The following is a 13,785-nucleotide window of genomic DNA, read 5'->3' on the forward strand; positions in this document are numbered from 1 at the left end:
ACCGTCCAGGTGAGCGCCCGGACCCCCGACACCGCCCGACCCCTCTTCACCCCGCGGCGCTGGGTACGAGGCGTGCCGGGTGTCGAGCTCCAGTGGCGCAGGAGGCGAGCGCAGGGGGCCCACATGGACCCCACGGTGGGCCGTGAAGGCCCGACGCCTCCGTGCCCGCAGGTCGCGTCGCCCGGGTCCTGGTCCTTGGCGGGATCTGGGCAGCGCCGCAGTTCTGAGGTGTAGGCAGGGCGCAGCAGCCTAAGAGGACGATGGGAAGTTTAGGGATTCATGAGAAAGTCGGTGAACAGCGCTGGGTGCTGGCCTGCCGAGGGTGCCGCAGGCCCTAAGAGCCTGACTGTTCTCTGCCTGGTCCCAGTTCTGGGGTGAAACCGTCCCATCGCTGGCAAAGCAGCAGCCACACGTGGCCCAGAGAGAACAAACCTGCCCCCGGCACTGAATGCTCACCTGTCACTGTGTCAGTGACACTGGGTGTAGGCAAAGGCCGTCACCCCAGAATTCTCCTGCCCTTAAATCCCTATAACTGTACAATTAAGAGAATTTATATATTTGCATCATCTTTAGACAAAACTAATTTTTAATAATAAAGCATAGTACAAATGTGTCTGAACAGACATCCCAACATTACCAGCAGAAGTCCAACAAAGTATTAAGGAAGCACAGGTGGGAGGTCATTTCAGCAGAGTCAGTCCTTTAATTTAAACCTGTGAATATGTCATTTTACGTATGACTAAGAAAACTGTTCATTAAATACATTTTTATTTGGATTGTTTAAAAATCTAGTAATAAATGTTACAATATTTTAAAGCTGCTCTGAAAATCAGTAGAAATATTCTTGGAAAAGAGCATCCTACCTGGCTCTCTGTTGCCTTTGAAGTTCAGTATACACTAAAATGTCTGCTGTTTCCATTCAAAAATAGTAATTTATTTATGGCATATTGAAGTGACATTCTTGAAAAATGAACTCTGGACAGACACATGCCTTCTATCTACACGAATGTACACCCATCAGCTGTAACATCGGGGTCACCACACGGCTTCCTCGCGGCGTCCCACGACCTACAGGGCTTCCCGCAGCAGCAGCCGCAGCCTCTGCAGCTCGTCGCCCACCGGGGCCACCCACTCCCGCCGCAAGTACTGGACGTCCACGTCGCCTGAGGCTCTGGCCAGCACCAGGGCCAGGAAGCCACTGCGGGTCTTCTCTGCTTCACCCACGACAGTCATGGCCACCAGCCTGAAATCGAGAAGCACACGCCGCGTGATCCCGAGTCTCCGTATTACCCACCTTCCCAGGGGGGAGCAGGAAGAGGAGAAACGCTGGAAACACAGGGGGGAGGAGCTCCTTGGCATCAGCCTGGGGATGACTTTGGATCTGGCTCCAAAAGCAAAGGCAACAGAAGCGAACAGGTGGGACTACGAAGCAGCTTCTGCACAGCAAAAGAAACCAGAAACAAAATGAAAGGGCAACCCACAGAATGGAAGAAAGTATTTGCCAATCATACATCTGTTAGGGGGTTAATAACCAAAACATAAAGATCTCATACAACTCAATAGCCAAAAAACCAAGCAATCCAATTACAAAATGGGCAGAAGATCTAAATAGAAATTTTTCCAAAGAAGACACACAGATGGCCAACAGACGAGTGAAAAGATGCTCAACATCATTAATCACCAGGGAAATGCAAATCAAAACCACAATGAGCTATCACCTCACACCTGTCAGAATGGCCATCATCAAAAAGATAAGAAATAACAAATGCTGGAGAGGGTGTGGAGAAAAGGGAGCCCTCCTGCACTGCTGGTGGGAATGTAAATTGGTGCAGACACAGTGGAGAACAGTGTGGAGGTTTCTCAAGAATTAAAAATAGAGCCAACATACAATCCAGCAATTCCACTCCTGGGTATTTATCCAAAGAAAATGAAGCCGCTATCTCAAAGAGATATCTGCACTCCCATGTCCAGTGCAGCATTATTCACAAGAGCCAGGACAATCCAGCAATTCCACTCCTGGGTATTTATCCAAAGAAAATGAAGCCGCTATCTCGAAGAGATATCTGCACTCCCATGTCCAGTGCAGCATTATTCACAAGGGCCAAGACATAGAAACAACCTAAGTGTCCATCAAGGGATGAATGGATAAAGAATATGTTTTGTATATATATATATATATATATATATATATATATGTGTGTGTGTGTGTGTATGTGTGTGTGTGTGTGTATATATATCTATCTCCACATACATGTGGAATATTTTTCAGCCATAAAAAAGGAAATCCATTTGTGACAACATGGATGGACCTTGAGGGCATTACGCTAAGTGAAATAAGTTAGACAGAGAAGGACAAACACCGTGTGATCTCACTTCTGTGTGAAACCCCACCTCCACCCTGCATACATACACACACAAAACAGGCTCACGGAGAACAGCCTGGTGGTTGCCAAAGGAAGGGGGTGGGGCATGGACCAAACGGGCAAAGGGGTACAAGCTTCCAGTTACAAAATGAACAAGCCATGGGACGCAGTGTACACATGGCAACTATGGTTAATAACACTGTATTGCATATTTGAAAGTTGATGAGAGTAAATATTAAAAGTTCTCATCACAAGATAAAACTTCTGGAACTATGTAAGGTGACAGACGTATCATAAAACAATATATACAAACTTCGCATCATTATGTTGTGCACCTGAAACCAATATGTTTTACATCAATTATACCTCAATATAAATAAATAAATAAACGACAGATAATATAATTCTTTGATCCTTAGACTATTTTGGACTAAATATGAAACAAACACACTTTAAAGTGGTTTTTTAAGATCTTACTCAAATATATAAATATAAAACTAATATTTAAATTTAAATATAAATAACCATAGTTTAAAGTGTGGTGGCCTTATACATAAATCAAGTAAGAAAGACCATCAGTGATGCTTCTGCAAAAAAACACCTAGGAGGGCTCATCCTGAGTTTCATCAGACTTACCTGTCTGGATAGACGGGCTGTTTGGCGACAGGACCCAAATCGCTCTCTAGGAGGTCCCAAATATACACACAAGATGTGTCGTCCTGGACCAGGAACACAGCCGGTCTCGTCGAGGACCACTGCAGGCCAATGACGGCGCGGCCGTGGGTGCTCTCGTCCCACTGCAGGAGCGCGTGCTCGGCCGTCAGCTGGTGCAGCCTGATGCTCCCGTCAGAACAGCCGGCCTGGGGGAGGCGGGGAAACTTTATCACAGTTCTTTTCTCTTTTTTACTCAAGCTCAGTAGCCAAGGAAAATTTTCAGGACATCAGCTTTTTTTGTTGTACAGCAAAAATATTTGGTTTATATTTTGTTTTCCAAACATAAAATCGTAACATTAAATCTTGTCCTCACAAATCACGAAGGTGAGCGTTTGGAGATTCTGATACACTTTGTACCCCCTGCCCCTCCCCAAAAGGGCTAATAATCGGCGAGTTCAGTGAACATATAAATAGGTGTTTATTTTTATCAAAGCTGAATATTGCTGATTGAAGCATAGGACATTAAGATTGGCAAGACGGACATCTTTTTTTAAAAAATCACGTACGTTTGCACATATAATATGGCTTTACATTCCTTTTGGATTGAAATTTCCATAAAACAAAACTCAGCTGGCCTAGTTAAAGACTAAATTTTTAGCCTAGGAAAAGGAAACAATTCCTTTTTACTCAATATATTTAATTCTTCACATATTTAATCTTTCAAAAAAAGCAGAGGCAAGATACAGCAATCACAAAAGCTCCTAAAGTAAATGAACCGATTTATGCATAACAGGGCCAGGTGCCCACTGTCGGGAGGGTGGAGGGGACCCTGGGCCAGCCGGGGACTAGGGTGTGCGTGCGACGCCGGGTGGGTGGTGAGTAGATGGAGACCAGAGGAGATCTCGATGTCGTGTCCTGTACACAAGCACTTCTGACTGCCCAGGTCTTGGTTTCTAGGTATTTTTCTCCTACAGGAGCCAGGACTCCTTGGAGTAATGGCTGATCCCGAGGGTTCCTGTGCCAGAAAGCAAAGAGGGGCTCCCGGAACGATGTCAGAACCACGTCCAGGGACCCCTTCCCCCGGGGGGACCATCTGAGCAGTGGAATAAATGCAGGCAGCGAATCTGAGACGCACTGAAGACAGTGAAAAGCCTCGTGTGTCCACGTTTAGACAAGAAATACACACGAAGGAGGAAAGGCAGTCTTCCGACCAGCGACAGCTCCCATGGAATTAACGACAGGGCGACAGAACCCGCCTGTGACCGACACGGGGGCTGAGACGCAGCAGCAGCTCAGGGTCTGTGCGTCTTCCGCCAGGCCCTGGCTGACCAGACAGGGAAGGGGGGGCCCCCATGGTCAGGAAAGGCCTGCATCTAATCGTGAGGAGACGTCCCCAGACTCCACAGGGCCCTCTGTGTGATGCTGAGGCCAGTCCCAGTGAAGGCGGTGAGGAGCCACAGTGACTGAACGGGACGCGTGACCCGGGCCACGACGCTGCTCACAAAGGACACTGTCAGGACAGTCGCGGGCTTGCACTCAGACCCGCAGAGAGCAGGACTGACCTGGGCTACAGGAGACCAACACCCAGCCCCTGGGGTGGAGCGTCCTGGCCACGGCAAGTGTGTCACTGCACACTCAGACTGGTGGGGGGCGAGGGGGAACGCTCTGTGCCGTCCTTGTAACTCTTCTACAAGCCGAAAATGAGGTCAGAATAAAACGTCTGAAGAAGATCCAGACAACAGCCTCATGGAACAAGCTGTGCTGACCACACGGACGGGACTTCAGGGGACCAGACCCGAGCGCTGTGGATCCCAGCAGACGCTGCGAAAGAATCGGTGCTTAAAAAACAGGCGTTCTTACCAGGAATATCGGTTCTCCAAACGGTGAAAAGTCAATCACGTTCACCTTCACTGGCCTCATGCCCTGCTGCTGGGGCCTGAACAACCTGGGAGACACTCTCATGTCTTGTCTGGTGCCATGGCTGATGAGGCCCTGAAGGGAGAGTAAGGGGGGAACCAGGCGGGGTAAAGCTCGTATTCTTGAAACAATTTAATCAACATTCTGATTAAAGCAAACAGTAAGTTTATTTCCAACAAAAATACTTACGGAATGAAATCTAGACCGTTACTCACCGTGTCTGTGCCAACAACAAAGCGATTAGAGTCTGAAGGCAGAAATTTAACGCTCAGTGTCTGTGTGCAGCCCCAAAACTCATAACCTTTATGGGAAAGGCTGGAAAACAGCAAAGATGAACAGATGGGCAGTCTTGAAACTGTCAGGGCGGAGGTGACACTTAACACCGTCACCTGCCATCTGCCACTGGACGCGCTTCTAGTTCCTTTTCCCTTCGGTTACCATATGCTCTGCACAGTTCCTTCAGCCCGTCCTCTTGCTCTTTCTTCTACTGTCTAAGCCACTCTTTCATTCGCAGACTTAAATTTCAGAGACACCAGTTCCATTTCTAGAAATGTCTTTCTGATCGCACAATGAGAGACATACCCTGGTGGGTGTCCCTCACATGGCAGCGTCGTGACCCTCCCCATGAGCCTGGCCATGGACATGCCCCCCACAGGCAGCTGTCCCAGTGCTGACAGCCCCCAGGCACTAGTCTGCCCCACACTCGCTCCTCAGCTGCGGACCCCTGACCGCACCCCGACTCGGCTTCTGGGATTCTCCCGCTGGAGAGGCAGTGCGTCCCAGGGTCCCAGGCAGCGGTCAGCTGCAGCTCGCTGCCCAGCAGGCCTGACACATCCCTGGTCCCCACGGGAGCCAGCTCCCAGCCCCACCACCGCCCAAAAGCCTGCAGGCTGACTTGAAGCTCCACCCTTATTCTGGCACTTTCCCCCTTTTTTAAAAGACTGTATTTAGTGTGCTGTTGGTTTTCTACCTTGCACAGCGTTTGTACTGTAACAACCAGGGCCCAGGGCTGCTCCTGCCACGCTGCCCCAGTCCCGGGTCGGGGATCTGGCCCCTCAGTCTCTCCCCTCTCTTCTTACCTCCAGCCGAGATCCCCGCCTCGGGGCCCGCTGCCCTGGTCACCTCCACGCTGGGCCGACCAGGTCCCGCCCGTCCCGCCCTTCCCACCCCCAGGCCCCCTCCTCCCCCCTGGTCCTCAGCTGCACGGTGCCCCTCAGCTGAGCTGGACACCTGGGCGAGAGGCAAGCTCTCCTCGGTTCCTGGAGCCAGCCGGCCACCAGGTGTGCTCAATCCCACCCTTGACTGAGCCCAGCCCTCCGTCCCCACGAGTGCCGCCTGGTTCAGGCTCTCATCTCGGATCTCCAACCACCCCCACAGCAGCTCCTGAAGCTCTCCCCGAGTCCCCTCCTCTGTTCCAAGCTTACACTGCTGCCAAGTTCATGGTTCTAAACTGCAAACAAGACACACCCCTCCTTATGTAGAGTTCCGAGAAGAGTCCCCGTCACCCTCGAGAGAACTGTCTGAACCCTCGGCGCAGCGGACCCTCCTGAGGGTCAGGCCACCGACTCTACCCTTCTCCAGACAGCAAACCTACTGGCAGGTCTGAAACCGTCGGCGTCTTCATGCCTCTGGGCTCCCTCTGCCCGGGGCAGGCTCCCTGACTCTCGTCTCAGCCCCCGTCCCATGGCCGTCCCTCCTCCGAGCCCCCACTCAGCATGGCTCCCCCCAGCACCTCACGCGTGTGCTGAGCCACGGGGATGAGGAGACGTGCCACCAGGGCACTCTCAGGGGAGGCCTTGCTGCCCCAGGGGCCAGGGGCACTTCACCCAAGGTCCCCCTCCTCCCCGGAATGCCCGTGTTCGGGGCCGAGGGAGGGAGGCTCAGGCCTGGCAGGGGGGCTCTGGAGAGCAGCTCCTGCTGAGCCCCTGGGCCAGGCAGCTGCCGGGGGGCCTGCCTCTCAGCCCAGCCCCCTCGCCGCCACCCCTGCCGGACACCGACCCCAAGGCTGCAGTGGCTACTGGACACTTGTCCGCACTTAAGGGCCCTCCCTGAGGGAAGAGGCACCACGAGGCAGCCGGTAGAACACACGCCACTCGGCAAGTGTGCGGACACGGTCTGGACAGATGTTTGTTACACCCGGACCTGGGGGAGGCAGTGCCACGCGTTTAGCGGGGAAGACCCAACATCAGCTACGGGTGACACTTTCCTTTAAAGAGCGTATGGTTACGTACAGGAGAAACTTACAGTTACAAGCTAAATGCAATGCATGGTATGAAGTGATGCGGCCGTAATGGAGGTGAGAACGGTCTCACAGAAATTCAGTGGGCCGTCGGGGGCCACCCGTGGTGGGGTCTGCAGTGTATGAGATGGGTTTTTTCAGGTAACTCACTCCTTGTCATAATTACACTGAAATCAACGGCAGGTGATTTACAATCGTGAAGCATGTATGAATTCACTGATACAACCCAGAGGTGTTCTGTCTGATGAGGAAAAGTCAGGCTAATATCAAAGCGTTTTCCAGGGTAAATCACAGGCTGATAGCTAGGCCCTGACTGCGGTGAAAAGATGAGAAAAGACATCTTCGGGAAATAAATTAACATGAAATATATAAATACCACAAACAATATTCATACATCTAAGATTTTTACATCATATTAAGTTATTTGAGTAAAAACAGAAACCGAATTTCTGAATAAAACTTTCATACCAATGCTTCCAGTTCCTGAAACTTGTCTATTTAACTTCAGGGTTGTATTAAAACTGGATGAAAAAGAGTCAAATCGTACCAATTCATAAGATAGAAAATATTTTAATCAAAGAAAAATGTTAGCTCTATATACCTGGCAATTGCATTTATTACTTTGATTCATTAATAATAAACTAAGTAGCAAATAAACTGTTTGGCAAAAATACAGTGGGGGAAGTTAGGGTTCTTCAGTGCCAGCCTGGCCATGCCTTACTACCTAACACTATTTCCTCCTGTGGGAAACAGGGCTTTGTGAGCAGGGATGCGGCACAGACCTACCTGTCGCTCAGCTGAATCGCGGCACTGTGCACCAACTTTATCCTCCCTCCAGGTAGTAAACCTACAAACAGAGAAACCAGAAATAAATGCACCTCGTAAGACAAGTTAACCAAAATCCAATTACATTTGCCTGGGATTATTTTTCATTGCTTCAATATCTGTGTTAGGAAATAATATAAAAATGCAGATTGATGAAGAGTGTTCTGTCCCTCACGCAGGGGAGGTTCCTGCAATTGCCTCAGGATATGAATTAAGAATTTGCATTTCAGGGCCTTAGGGGAAGAGCGTTGGTGGAATCAATATCAAAAAGCCTTTACATTTTTAGATTTGATTTAAAAAGGGAAGTACACTTAAGCAAGAAAAGAAAAAAAATCAGTATTTAACAAACTGCCAATTCCCCACAGAAACCCTGTCCTGTAAACATCCTCCCGCGCTGGTTTCAGCTCGCCATGCAGGTGCGGAGGCCCCCTCCGGCCCCTCTAGCCCCGTCCGCCCCGCCTGGTGTCCCACACCCACGGCAGCCCTGCTCACAGGGAGCAGAGCGGATGCTGCACGAAGACGAGGCTGAGAAGAGAGGCCCCTCAGGACGGTTTCCACCGCATCCTTTCTCCAGGAGAGGGGGGTCCACAGCACCGGCCCCTCCTCATTTCAAGAAGTCAGAGTGACTCTGCTCCTGTTTTCTGGCTGGCTCTACGGGGGTGGCCCCGGCCCAAACAAGGTGAAGGGGCCGGTCATTAAATAAGCGGCTGGAGCTGCTGAGGAAGTGCAGGCGGGCGGCCCCTCGGTGCCCCAGCCCAGGGCATCGGGACAGCAAACTGCCGGCCGCAGAGCCCCCCCACCCCCGGTGGCTCCAGTCTCAGAGGTCTTGGGGGTCACACACACCCAGGCCTTAGACACCGAGTCTCGGGGACGCCCTCAGGGAGCACAGAGCAGATGACACACACGGGCCTCCCGTGACAAGGGCATGCCTGGTCAACAGCCGACAGGTTATAAAATACACAACTTAATCTTCATTTTCCATGCAGCTAATCACTGATTCTTCAAAGCGGTTCTCGGTATCTTTAATCTTTATTGATTTTAGCAACCGCTGATTAAACTGTTTTTATTTAATAGTTACCTAAGTCACTTACTGCACCTGCAGTGTCTGCTTTCGCTAATTCAACCACCACCTGAAACAGAACACTGAAGATGAGTATCCGCACGTGTAATAATCGTGAAACAGTCTAAGCAAAGCGAGCTCTGATTACGGCGCTAAAAATTTAATTGCTCCAGAAAAAAGACTAGCGTTTAGAAGTTATAAATTCCCTTCCTCGACCTGTTCCTCTACACTCTGTGACCGGTCAATGCCCTGTGCATCCTCCGGCCCTGACACTGCTCCCCTTTCACTCCCACAGGCATTCCCAGCAAGCCCGTCTCGTCCTGGTTTCCCTGCCGTAGCTGACTGCATGGTCGCCCCTGCTCCGCACACATCTCCCCCTGCCACCCCGACCACAGAGCACCGACCACCACGCAAACCCTGGGGTGAGCGCTCGCACGTCCGACTCACCCACACGTTGAGAACCCCACTCTCGTCCAAGGAAGCAACGTGGAAGGACAGGCCTGCTGGCTCTAGTGAAGACAGAACCGGGGAAGCACCGGCTCATAACCAGGAAACCACATCTCACAACTTGAGCTCAGGATTTTATGGAAGTGAAGGGTCACATACCTTCTTGAGTAGAAAACGGTGAAAGCACACAGCTCTGTCTTTTGCAGACAGACCCTGCGATGGGTTCTATTGCCTGGAGGGGACTGCGGTGGTTTACAGACGTCAGGACACCATCTGGGGATGAAAAGCACAGGCACCACATGCACGTAGTGAGTCGTGGAATACAGTTAACATTGTGCAGGGACAGGCACATCTTCCCAAAGCACAAGGCCACGCGGACCACAGCGAAAGGACACGTGCCATGGCTCTCAGCATCACCGAGGAGCAGAGGCCGCAGACCTCGTCACACTGTGAGAGGCGGGCCCTGTGTCTGCACGACGGCAGGTACAAGGATGGACAGAGCGGGTTGGGGGCTCTCCACGGCAAGAGGGAGTCGCAGAGACAGAGCAGAAGCTGGGGCCTCCCCGGCTGCGGGGGAACGGGGGTCTCACAGCCAGAGCAGCACAGGGAACGGGGAGTAGGGAGACTCGGGAGCTGCAGGCTCACCACCCCCACCAAGAGCAGCACCTTTAAAGAAACGACACCTCACGGTCCAATGGAACAGAGCTCCTCTGACCTGGCATATCCACCTACAAAATGTCCAGGAGTAGAAAAGAACAGACAAACTCCACACAAAGCTACCGAAGGAACTCGAGAGAAAATGCAAATGAAAGCATTTCAACCCAAGAAAATTCCCCTCCAAAAAGTAAGCATGAAACAGAAGACCAAAATCCAGCACTCCAAACTACATCACATCTCTTCAAAAATACATTTGGAAATGTATTTAAAGCACGTAAACAAACAAAAACACCTGGAATCAGAAACCCAGAACAAAAATGGATTAAAAAACGTCAAAAAAGAAAATGAGAGTTGGGGCTGAACTCAGGGAAGAAACTGAAGAACAAGACAAAACGGTCTCAGGATGAAGAATAAGTGACAGGGTTTCAGACTCAATGAACTTGAGGGAGGCCAGCTGAGGAAGGGGTGTCCTCTGGACCTGAGGTTACTGAAACTTCGCAGCTTTTAATGACAATGTTTAGATGGCAAAAGAAAACGAAGGCAGCATGTTAATGGAGTAATTAAGTTTAAAAACTTAAGAGTTTTAGTGTTTTGAACACGGTGGTGAATTCAAAGTTTAATTAGTAATATCAGCAGCAGTTAGAGAACACACATTCTTAAAAGATATCTTTTCTAACAGCATCAAACCCATAAGGTACCTATAAACTCATACATTCTCAATAGTGGCAATTTCACCCCCAAAGCGGCAAAAATTGGTTGTTGGGAGACAAAAGAAACCTTTTGCCCTTTTATGTATAAAACACAGATGTACTCAGAGAACGTACAGAGATACGCAGTATACGTGTGGCGCTCCAGGCAGGGGCGATCAGGCTCCTTGGCGAAGAGAAGGCACACCCAACACGCCTGACACAGGACTGCGTCCAGAGCATACAAGGCCTCGGAACAACGCAACAGTAAGAAGCAACGAATCAATTTACAAACGCGTGAAAGACCTAAACACACCCCACTGAAGACAGACGGCAAATAAGCACCTGGAGACGCTCCGCATCCCACGTCCTCAGGGAAACACAAAACAAAACCTCGAGACACACTCGCACCCACCAGAAGGGCAGGAAGTCTGCCGGCCCCACGGGTGAGGACGTTCAGCCCGTGGCGCCTGGGGTGCAGGCTCCAGTCCTGACCGCCAGCCACGGGAATTAACCAGGAGCCCGCCCACCAGCCGGCGCAAAAACCCACGTGGTGCCCAGCAGAGGACCCTGCCCAGAGAAGGAGGGGTGACGTTCTGAGCCCCGCACAGCCGTGACTGCAGGCACATCTCCCGAAGGGACGGAGGCCAGGCTTGAAGGTCTGGGCCCTGCAGGGTCCCATCATTTGCCTTCTGAGAAGGTAAAACTACAGAGAAAAAGCCGACCCTGGGAACCATGAAGACGGGGAGACGCAGAGCCAGCTGTGTGTTGGGCGGGGGGGTGGGGGTGTCCCTGGGCAGGAACAGGGAGAAGGACGCTGAGAGACGGTCAGGTCTGAGTGCAGGCCCTGCCCCGAGGTCACTGTGCTCGTGGACGAGCCTCCCACCCCTGAGCACTGGCAGGTGGGCAGAGACGGGTGCTGAACAGGTCACGTCCACAAAGCACTGAGAGAAAACCCCGGAACACAAGTGCCTACGCAGGGGCGGGCAGGGTGGGGTGGTGGTCGTGCTTGTCCTTGTTTGTGGTTGTGGTTGTGGTTGTGATTGGCTGTGGCTGGAATTGTAATTGTGGTTGTGGTTGTGGTTATTGTAGTTGGCTGTGGTTGGAATTGTAATTGTGGTTGTGGTTGTGGTTGTGGTTGGTTGTGGCAGCAGCCGCATTGGCATGAAGTATTCACAGGAGTCTGACTAGGGGTCCTGGCAGCTCCAGTGGTTCTGGTTCCTTTTGACCCCTGAGAGGCCACTACTTCTCTCCTTCAGCCTCCAGTGGGGCTGTCTGAGCCACAGGAGCGCACACACCAACGCACTTCAGACTGATTTAAAACCGGGCGTCATCTCACTGAGGACCTGAAGTCCCCAGAGCTAACAGGACAGAGCGCTCCCATCACCACTGCCGCTGCCCGAGTAGCTGCCGGAAGGAGGCTGTTTCTCCTGTTTATCACAGGTCTCTTTTGCTCTTAGGTCAGAGCCGTCCTCTGGATGACCTGCATGAACGATGCAAAGGGATCTCACGGCTGCTCCGGAAGACCCTGGGCTGGCGGGCAGTGTCACTGACCGGTGGAAAAGGTTGCGGTCCTGAACGTCCAGAAGCACCCGCTCAGCTTCACGTAACGATGGATCCTGGCATCTTCCCTCAGATCCCACACGACCACCGAGCCGTGCACGGTCCCAGCAAACAGCAAGAAGGCTTTAAAGGGGCTAAAGCAGCAGCACGTGACCTAGAAGGATGCACAGAAAGCCGGAGCTGACACGTGGAGGCACCAGTGCCCGTGGACCTCCCACCTGGAAGCCGAGCGCGTCTGCCTGTCGTCTCCCCGGGTGACGGGAGGGATGGCGGCTGCGGGGCGTGGCCACGGTGCCTCCGTCCAGCCCCATCAGGTGGCCCAGAAGGGCTGATCCCTCTTCTGCCATTTCATTTTCATCCTGCATCACAGTAAGTTGTTGTTTTCAAGCCCCCAAAACTGATACCCATAAAGGTTATCCTTCTCCACAGCTCTGGAGGAAATCGACGACTCTGAGGTCAAGGACCACATGACTAGAAACACACGCGTAAAAGGGCAACTCTTCCACTGTACCCGCGTGGTCGTCACACCACAGCCCCACTAACCAGGGGCAGGAAACACACGAGGCCAAGGACCTGGAAAATCTCAGGCACATTAAGAAAGCTCTACAATATCCGGACCAACTGGAGCAAGCCGGGAAGCACACTTCTGGATCCCAGCGGCGCCAGAGCCCACGTGTCCATTAAGTCACAGGCACGACAGTGCTGAGCGCCAGGGACTGAGAGGCTGCGGTAACCTGGCCCCTCCGTCCAGCTGGTCCTGCCAACTAGGAGTTTCTGCACCTCGTCACCCTGCACACAGCTGGGGCGGCAGGGACAGAAAGCAGTGGCCTTGGAAGCCCTCCTGGTGCCTGCCCTCTGCTAGTAACACCACGGCTCTCCCGGGCTGTACCTTCGACTCGCATATCAGGACCTTCTGGGGCCCCGACGGCTGCCAGATGTCCCACACGCAGAGCACGTATCTGCCGTCCAGCAGGGGCGTGAAGGCGTTCCCAGGTCGCCCGTGCACGGACACCACCACCCGCCTCTGAACCTGAGAGGCGTGCAGGTAGGACACTCTCCGGCCTGAGGGTAAGACGAGAAAACGTGTCTGCGTTGAGCGACCCGCCAGGGCCCACGGTGAACGAACGCACTTCAGGTTATTCACGCTGCAGCTCAATGAAGAAAGAAACACGGTCTTTCAAAGATGCCCGCACCTGAATCGGGCTTTCTACAAATGGCCAAGCTCGACCTGAAAACGTCCAAGTTGGCCTCGTCTGCTAGAAGCCACCCTCCTCCACACTCGGCTCAAAGCGGCCTGGGCCTCCGCTGTCCATCAGCTACTCCCACGGGCCCGCAGGAGCGCAGGCGACCTGGGTGGGGCGTCACAGCTGCCCC

General features: G+C 52.2%; 1 protein-coding gene across 4 annotated transcripts in view; it reads right to left on the bottom strand.

The window, feature by feature from the left end:
• Positions 1-611: 611 nt before the first annotated feature.
• DYNC2I1 (dynein 2 intermediate chain 1) overlaps positions 612-13,785 on the bottom strand; it is a 45,073-nt gene continuing 31,899 nt past the window's right edge. For 2 of the 4 annotated variants that reach the window (XM_082662443.1, XM_082662444.1), the window contains 10 exons: positions 13,301-13,473; positions 12,403-12,565; positions 9,665-9,778; positions 9,506-9,567; positions 9,077-9,128; positions 7,960-8,020; positions 5,150-5,249; positions 4,878-5,009; positions 3,000-3,223; positions 612-1,243 (listed from right to left, as the gene is read on the bottom strand). In XM_082662443.1, coding sequence (XP_082518569.1) covers positions 1,069-1,243; positions 3,000-3,223; positions 4,878-5,009; positions 5,150-5,249; positions 7,960-8,020; positions 9,077-9,128; positions 9,506-9,567; positions 9,665-9,778; positions 12,403-12,565; positions 13,301-13,473 — 1,256 coding nt within the window. In that variant the 3' untranslated portion in view covers positions 612-1,068. Of the gene's footprint in view, positions 1,437-2,999; positions 3,224-4,877; positions 5,010-5,149; positions 5,250-7,178; positions 7,341-7,959; positions 8,021-9,076; positions 9,129-9,505; positions 9,568-9,664; positions 9,779-12,402; positions 12,566-13,300; positions 13,474-13,785 lie in introns of those variants that run through there. The other 2 variants (XM_082662442.1, XR_014297232.1) reach the window with 2 other exon arrangements.

The sequence above is a fragment of the Grampus griseus genome (genome assembly GCF_964374135.1).
Source record: "Grampus griseus genome assembly, chromosome: 9".
Lineage (NCBI taxonomy): Eukaryota > Metazoa > Chordata > Mammalia > Artiodactyla > Delphinidae > Grampus > Grampus griseus.